At 35.2% G+C, this 9,351-nt stretch overlaps 1 protein-coding gene across 3 annotated transcripts in view; it reads left to right on the top strand.

Moving 5' to 3' along the window:
* The window catches only part of gulp1a (GULP PTB domain containing engulfment adaptor 1a), a 152,550-nt gene that overhangs the window by 102,608 nt on the left and 40,591 nt on the right, over positions 1-9,351 (top strand). For all 3 annotated transcript variants that reach the window (XM_066688125.1, XM_066688127.1, XM_066688126.1), the window contains exon 3: positions 6,558-6,619. In XM_066688125.1, the coding sequence (XP_066544222.1) occupies positions 6,558-6,619 (62 nt within the window). The remainder of the gene's footprint in view (positions 1-6,557; positions 6,620-9,351) is intronic.

The raw sequence follows: 9,351 nt of genomic DNA, 5'->3' as shown, positions 1-9,351 counted from the left end.
CTATAACATTTTAATGGGGCAAAAAAATCATAGGCAAACTTTTGGCTGACACTCTTAACTATGTTGAATCCACTAGGATATGTACAGATTGCTGCAGGTAGAATCAGTGTTCTGCAAACTCTGAAAAGATATGTAATTGATAGGTTTCATTACATTATAGATATCTATATTAATCACAGAATAACATGGTTTCAAATTAAAGATGTGAATATTTTCAGCACCAGCTGTATGATTTAAACCTCTGTGGATCCTGTTGCCGCTTGTTGGCCGTATGAGTTCTACAGATGTGATAGCAAAGGCAGAGAAGCAACTTTTCTTTTCAAGTTAAAATGTAATATCACATTCCCTTATGATTGCAGTCGTATCGAAAAATATGATTTTTGGCCATGCAATACAAATCAAATTCAAATTGCTTTATTGGCATGACAGTTATACATTAGTATTGCCAAAGCATTATCAGAAAAGAAGAAAAATATTATTATTATTATTATTATTATTATTATTATTATTAATAATAATAATAATAATAATAATAATAATAATAATAAATAATATATATATATATATATATATATATATATATATATACAACGGTTTGAGATCTGTATGATATCTTGAACTCCTGATGTCCTTTTATTTTTTGTAGTATTAATACAATATCTCAGTGAAAATGTCTGATCTACCAATCAATTAAACCTTACATTTATTGTGTACATCACCAATCTACCAATAGACACATTATTGAAACCTCCTTGACTCCATGGTTTGTAAGAAAAGAAATTTCAAAGCACACAGAGACTGCAGCTTTTGTAAGATACTAAATCAATCAATGCTTATTCTAGCAGATGTTTCAACACGTATGAATGTTTTGATTAATTGTCTTTTAAGTCTTTTTCTGAAATGTATCAATTCAAGGTATTGCGTTTGTCACACAATTGGAGTCTGATGTTTGTATATAGTAATAATTGAAGTTTTTGTGTCCTATAGTTAAAACGGTGTTAACAACTTAGTTTGGCATGCATATGAACTAACAGAAGATAGATAAGAGAGTCACTGCACTGTCCTAGTGTTGGTAATATTTTCCAGTTAGTGGGTACAATATAGATGAGCTTGCCACCAGATGATGGGTTTGATTTATGTGCATCAGATAACTGACAGTTACGTCTTGGGGCAGTATTTGAATGTCATTATCACTCTTCAAGAAAAACTAAAATGTTCAAATTCCCCTATGGCTTCTGACATTTTCAAACTTACCATGTGTGTTTTTGTTTTTCAATGGTTGCGCTTTGCATGTTTTGACAATCACAGGGAAAAGCCAATGAATACCGATTTATGATTATTATTTATAAGGCAGATTCCCTTATCCAGGGTAATGTACAGTTTACACAATTTAATTAAATTTACAAAAGTGCAGTAATACAATCAATACAATTTGTTTTTCATAAAACATCTTTCTCCTTTCTAATAACAAAGTAATTGTATGTAACTATTTTAAATTACATGGTACAATTTGTGATAGTATGCTTCATAGCTTTACTGTGGTTAAATCTTATAGGGGAAATAGAGTTCAAGAAAGGTCAAAACTTCTATTATAGTGTATTATAGTGACCAAGGAACATACTTTATATAAAGCTATATAAAAATATAAAAGATGTACAAAAAGAGCACATTATCCTAATATATATATATATATATATATATATATATATATACACACACACACACTTATCCCATGATTAAGCTTATCTTTGTTGTTCATTTCAAATATTAAGTAATGTACAACATTAGAGTTATTGATGTTCCAGTACCACTTTTATGTACTTGCTGTCCCAGTGAAAACTAAAATATAAGTATTTTATATAAGTATGACCTGTAACTAAAGCACTTTTACATTGAAATGCCTTTGTAGTTCAGTGAAAACTCTGGATCTCCTGTAACCTTTGCTTCTAATTTCGAACACCACTAGCCTCCAGTTGAGCAGACAAAGGCTGAAGATGAATGACCAAATGTGAAATGTAATAAAAGTCAGACTTTGATGAATTGATGTTGTTAAAGCAAAATTCTATGGAGTAGGAATTGATGTCCAGACTAATTTGATACATCATTGTGCGATCAAATGTTATCTCCCTATATGGCAAGGACATGAAATGGAAATGGCCGTTCCAGTTTTTACAATGAAAAATAAATCCTATATTACTGCAAACAATCCAACAAACATTAGCAAATAAGGGTTACCTAGTATGCAGCATAATCAATATTGCGATCACAATATGGTTCGTTTTGAGGCATATTTTCAAGAAAAACAAGGACCAAGTCTAAAACAGTCGTCTGCAATCCTTGAAGGTATGAGGCTGCCCTTAGAAGAGTTAGACTGGAGCACACTGGCTACAGATTCCATTGAAAATGGATGGTTATATTTTAAGAATATACTACTAGAGGCTCAGGAGAAATTTGTACCAAAACATGTCAAAGTGAGGACCAAGAAAACAAAATGGTTTAATAGAAGTATACAAAAAAAATTCAAGAGAAAGAAAATGTTGTATAGCGCATACAAAAAGATTGAGATGAAACGATACAAAGAATATATAGAACTCCAAAGAGATGATAAGAAAGGTATCAGGAAACCAAAGAGGGAAATAGAAAAATGTCACACTTGGAACTAAAACTAATCCAAAGAGCTTTTTTTCAATACTACAACAGCAAGAGGTCAATAAAGGAGGACGTGAAATGGATAAAGGGCAAAACTGGAAGTATCTTAGAAAATGAACAAGATGTGGCAAATGTTCTAAATGAGTATTTCACAGAGGTTTTTACAAAAGAAAAAAGGGATAACATGCCACAGGTTAACAGGGTGGGTTTTCTCCTTGCACTCCGGTGTCCTCCCACCGTCCAAAGACATGCGGGTAAGGTTGATTTGTGTCTCTAAATTGCCCTGTGTGTGTGGATGTGTTGCCCAGCTTCCCCCGTGCCAGGATAAGTGGTTTTGAATATGGATGAATGGATGGAAGGTACTGAAGGGACTAGTATAATTTAAAAACAAAAACAAACAAATCACCTGGGCCAGATGGTATATTTCCAACAGTACTTAAAGAAATTAGGGAAATAATTTATAGGCCACTAACTCAAATATTCCAAATGATACTTAGAACAGGGGATGTGCCAACTAACTGGAAAACTGCTAATGGTATACATATCCACAAGAAAGAGGACAAAACTGACAATCAGTCTCTCCTACATTGCTTGTAAAACTTTGGAAAAAATGATTAAACAGAAAATAGAGGAGCATCTAAATGAAAACCGTATTCTTGAAGATAGTCAACACGGGTTTAAACGGGCCAGATCATGTTTTACTAATCTATAATGGTTATTTGAACATGCAACAAGTTGTAGATCATGTGAAAGCATATGATATGATATACTTAGATTTTCAAAAAGCTTTTGATAAGGTTCCACACCAAAGACTGATCCTCAAATTGGAAGCTGTAGGCATTCAGGGTAATGTAAGTAGATGGATTATGAACTGGTTGATGTATAGGACAGAGGGTGTCTATTAGAGGAGTTGCTTCTAACTGGAGTGAGGTTGTTAGTGGAGTTCCACAGGGATCAGTACTAGGGCCTTTGCTTTTTCTAATCTATATTAATGATCTGGACTCTGGGATAGTTAGCAAACTTGTCAAATTTTCAGATGATACTAAAATAGGTGGCTCAGCAGGTACAATCTCGGCAGTACAGGTTATTCAAAGTGAAGATCATATTCAGTTGTGGGCTGATACCTGGCACATGTAATTCAGTGTGGACAAGTGCAAGGTATTACATGCAGGTAACAAAAATGTCCACTATGTGGACTCCTCACTTTCTCCATCCAAACAATGTGGGGAAGCAATTAAGGCAAACAAAATGCTAGAGTATATTGTCAAACGTGTAGAATTGAGAACAAGGGCAGTAATGTTCAGACTGTACAATGTACTAGTTAGACCTCATCTGGATACTGTGGACAGTTCTGGGCTCCACACTTCAAGAAAGATATCGCTGCTCTAGAGGCAGTTCAGAGAAGAGCAACCAGACTTATTCCAGGTCTGAAAGGAATGTCCTACTGAGAGACTGAGGGACCTGAACCTTTTCACCCTGGAACAGAGGAGACTACGTGGACACTTGACTCAAGTCTTCAAAATCATGAAAGGCATCGACCGCATCAAACCAGAGGAGCTTTTTCAGATCAGCAGGGACACACGCACCCGGGGACAGGAATGGAAATTCAAGGCATTAAAAACGGAAAACAGGAGACACTTCTTCACACAGAGAGTCGTCACAATCTGGAACAAACAAACATTGTGGTAGATGCTGAAAGTTTGGGAACATTTAAAAATAGACTGAATAGGATCCTTGGATCACTTAGTTACTAATGGACACCTAATACTGTTCCACCGACACAGTTCCCTGTTATTTATCATTTGTTTTTACACACTTGATTGTAGAAAACGGCCTAAGGTGTCTCAAACTCCAGTCACATTCCAGACTTTGATTCTCCATACATTTCTTAATTGGACAGAATATTACTTTAATAGTCTTTTTTTTAAGATCCCAAGGCAACAATGTGTCTTCAATGAGCTCTGGCAGTAGATTGATTTCACATAGAGCAAAATACAAAATTCAAAATATCAAATCATTAGTTAAGTGCCTCTGTGGACCTCAAGGGCAAGAGTTAAAGATGTATGGTTTTCACAATGTGAATAACATAGTATTATAACTTAGAGTATTTTAATGAGTGATAGTTTCTGAGTTACTTCTAGTTCTGACTAAAATGGGCCTTTACCTTTTTGTAAATATAATTAACAAAAGTACATTAATCTAATGTTCCTCAATTTATAAAGTCTGCCATTGTAAATTTATAGAATAAAAAAAAAAAATGTATCAATCACTAGATCCAAACATCAGCTATGAAATATTATTTTCCCTATTATTTTCCTCAGACAAAAACAGTACACCATTTATCAATACCTTTTTTCCATGTAAATGAATGCTATTCTGTCCTATACCTTTAGTGTGTGTGCATGAATGCATATTTTACTGCATTAATCACTGTTAATGATTGTTATTTAGAAGAGTAGGAATAAGAGTAAAAAGTGATTTTCAATTTTCCATTTACCTTCTTAAATTGGCATTGTATTATTCTGCTATTCATTGTTTTCTAAATGTCACCATAGGTTTAACAGTTTAATGGTCTGCTTGTGTTGGTTGAAGTAAGGTGTGGTCCGGCCTATTAATCAACATGGTGTGCTGATACAAAGGAAAACTAATTTGGTCCCACACAGACAGTTGTTTCTTTTGTAGTACATTCATCACTGTATTGATGGCTTCGTAAGATCTTCTACTAGAACTTTAGAGTTTATCATCCTTATTTCAAATGCTGCCCTACAATTGTTTCGGCTCAGAAAGCTTACTGCAATCAGGTAATGCTATTTTAGACAATGTTACAGTGTTTAATATTAATAAAAGACTGATTAATATTCCAAGCATTGCTCAAGTGAAGAGTTTCGGAACAGCTCTATCATTATGAAAACAAATGATGAATTAAAGCACTTTTAAACCGTTGTGCTAAATCTAATGTGGAATAGATTTTTCTCAGAATAAATGTTCATTGGTACACAAGCATTGTTCTCATTACCCTTATAGGACAGCCACCACTTCATTGCATTTTATCTGATTATTCAGCTGTGTAAAAAGCAAACATAATTAGAATATTACAGGTTAATTTTATTTCCAGGTGAATTCATAGGAGCTCAATACATCAAAGTGAAGGTGCTGTCATGGAGTATATACATATGATGGTGCTGCGATCTGTGCCAAAGCTTTTGATTTAATATTCGCCTTACATATTTTAGGAAAATTGTCAGTAGAAATATAGCATAGCAAGTGCATAGTATACTAATGGTGTAGTACATGTGCTCTTTTTTTAAATCTATGTTTTATAGCTTTCATAACGTGATGTTAATGGTGACCACTTATTGTATCAAATTCTCATTCTTTTCTAGGATAGCTAAACTTCTCAAACACTTTTCACTCTAGTTTAGTTGTGTGTAAAGTTTAGTCTTTGTGGATTAGTAGTCAAACATTTTACACTCCATCTTAAATCAGCTCAATCAACTAGAATCTTTAGTTTATTCAAACTGAAAAAAAAAACATAAAGCACTAAAAACGTTTATTAAGCAGAGAATAACATTGTTGTATTGTAAGGTGTCAATACTGTTGATTAAACTGTGAGTGTATATGAGCATGTGTGTGTGTGTGTGTGTGTATGTGTATGTATATATATATATATATATATATATATATATATATATATATATATATATATATATATATATATCATTCCTACATCTGTCGACCAGAAATACTGAATAGACGGCAGAAAAATGTCCACATTTTTCATGTCAATTTTAGGATTTGTATTCCTTTATTATATCTATTTATTAAGTAAAGACTGTCTACTTAGTAGATGGTCGTCAACAGAAAATATATCATACACTTTTTCTAAAACAATTTCCTGTTTGTTGCAGATAAAACATGGATGCATACTCCAGAAGCTTTGGCAAAACACTATATATCTTACAATGCTAAGGTATGTATTGCAAAGCAACACCTTTTTTTCCTCGGATAGAAAGACACAAGACACCATGTTTGCAAAACATTTTCTTGAAAGATATGAAGATTTAAGATGATGACATAAACCATTCTAATCAAAGCTGAGTTGCCATTTTATATACAGTGCATCCAGAAAGTATTCACAGCGCTTCACTTTTTCCACATTATGTTACAGCCTTATTCCAAAATTGATTAAATTCATTATTTTCCTCAAAATTCTACAAACAATACCCCATAATGACAACATGAAAGAAGTTTGTTTGAAATCTTTGCAAATGTATTAAAAAGAAAAAAGAAAAGAAGCACAGGTACATAAGTATTCACAGCCTTTGCTCAATACTTTGTTGAAGCAACTTTGGCACCAATTACAGCCTCAAGTCTTTTTGAGTATGATGCTACAAGCTTGGCACACCTATTTTTGGGCAGTTTCTCCCATTCTTCTTTGCAGGACCTCTCAAGCTCCATCAGGTTGGATGAGGAGTGTCGGTGCACAGCCATTTTCAGATCTCTACAGAGATGTTCAAGTCTGAGCTCTGGTTGGGCCACTCAAGGACATTCACAGAGTTGTCCTGTAGCCACTGCTTTGTTATCTTGGCTGTGTGCTTAGGGTCATTGTCCTGTTGGAAGATGAACCTTCGCTGTCCAGAGCACTCTGGAGCAGGTTTTCATCAAGGATGTCTCTGTACATTGCTGCATTCATCTTTCCCTCGATCCTGACTAGTCTCCCAGTCCCTGCCGCTGAAAAACATCCCCACAGCATGATGTTGCCACCACCATGCTTCACTGTAGGGATAGTATTGGCCAGGTGATGAGAGGTGCCTGGTTTCCTCCAGACATGAGTTCAATCTTTGTTTCATCAGACCAGAGAATTTTGTTTCTCATGGTCTGAGAGTCCTTCAGGTGCCTTTTGGCAAACTCCAGATGGGCTGTCATGTGCCTTTTACGGAGGCCTGATTGGTGGAGTGCTGCAGAGATGGTTGTTCTTCTGGAAGGTTCTCCTCTCTCCACAGAGACACGCTGGAGCTCTGTCGGAGTGACCATCGGGTTCTTTGTTACCTCCCTGACTAAGGCCCTTCTCCTCCGATCGCTCAGTTTGTCCGGGCGGCCAGCTCTAGGAAGAGTCCTGGTGGTTCCAAACTTCTTCCATTTATGGATGATGGGGGCCGCTGTGCTCATTGGGACCTGCAATGCTGCAGAATTTTTTCTGTACCCTTCCCCAGATCTGTGCCTTGATACAATCCTGTCTTGGTGGTCTACAGACAATTCCTTGGACTTCATGGCTTGGTTTGTGCTCTGACATGCACTGTTAACTGTGAGACCTTATATAGACAGGTGTGTGCCTTTCCAAATCATGTCCGTTGGTATCGTTTGTTGAACTTTGAGGAAAATAATTAATTTAATCCATTTTGGAATAAGGCTGTAACATAACAAAATGTGGAAAAAGTGAAGCGCTGTGAATACTTTCCGGATGCACTGTACATGCTTTAAATCTGGTGTATTCTAAATGGTGAACTATAAAGAAAACAAAGACAATCTGAACAATAAGAACAATTATGAATCTCTTGGATGGTCTTGGTTTTATAGTTTATGTATAATATTTTACATATAAACACAATGAGAGTCAGGCTGTTCATTCTTTGGAAATTAATCGGTCCATACTAACAACTGTAATGATAAGTCATGGGGAGTAGTTTGGAAACTTGAAGAATAGCCACACGATTATTAATGAATATGGTGACTTGCTGAATGATATGTATGTGTTTAATGAATTGCATTTTTCACCTAATGAACCTCTGTGCTTTTTTAATCACCAAAGATGCACAATAACCATGTCCAGAGGGCTACCACTAATTCAGTCCCCACAGAAAGATTCTCCTCTTCAATTCATCAGACTGCTTCCTCAGTTATTTCTGTTATCTTGTTGTTGTTCGGATACCCGGTCTACATTCCACCTCAAGGTTATGATATTTCAAAAATATCAGTTAATTCACCACAGATAAGTGTTTTATAATGGCATATGTTTCACACACATGTTCATTTGAAGAGACGCAAGGAATATCAGATATATACATGATTCACAGATATAAATTCCTGTAACTGAAGTATTTTGTATAGGTAGAACCAGAGGATGTAAATGATGCTGAACATTTAACTTCCACATAGACCTCTTCTTTGTGGTCTTAAGTAACAGTACTGTATAAAATGGTATGTAAACATTATCAATTAAATAATGTTAAACCTTCCACAAACAATCATCTTCACCAGGAAGTGTGTGCGTGTGCCTGTGTTTGGAGAGGGGTTCTGGTCCAAAACTGCACATATTCCAAATGTTTTTACTCAAAGAAATGCATGCCGCCATCTATATACATATATATATATATACATATATATATATACATATATATATACATATATAGATGGCGGCATGTGTGTGTGTATATATATATATATATATATACATATATATACACTCACCTAAAGGATTATTAGGAACACCATACTAATACTGTGTTTGACCCCCTTTCGCCTTCAGAACTGCCTTAATTCTACGTGGCATTGATTCAACAAGGTGCTGAAAGCATTCTTTAGAAATGTTGGCCCATATTGATAGGATAGCATCTTGCAGTTGATGGAGATTTGTGGGATACACATCCAGGGCACGAAGCTCCCGTTCCACCAAATCCCAAAGATGCTCTATTGGGTTGAGAT

This window comes from Amia ocellicauda, chromosome 16 (assembly GCF_036373705.1).
Source record: "Amia ocellicauda isolate fAmiCal2 chromosome 16, fAmiCal2.hap1, whole genome shotgun sequence".
Taxonomy (NCBI): domain Eukaryota; kingdom Metazoa; phylum Chordata; class Actinopteri; order Amiiformes; family Amiidae; genus Amia; species Amia ocellicauda.
Note: the sequence above shows the minus strand (reverse complement) of the source record. Positions and strands in the feature narration are given on the sequence as shown.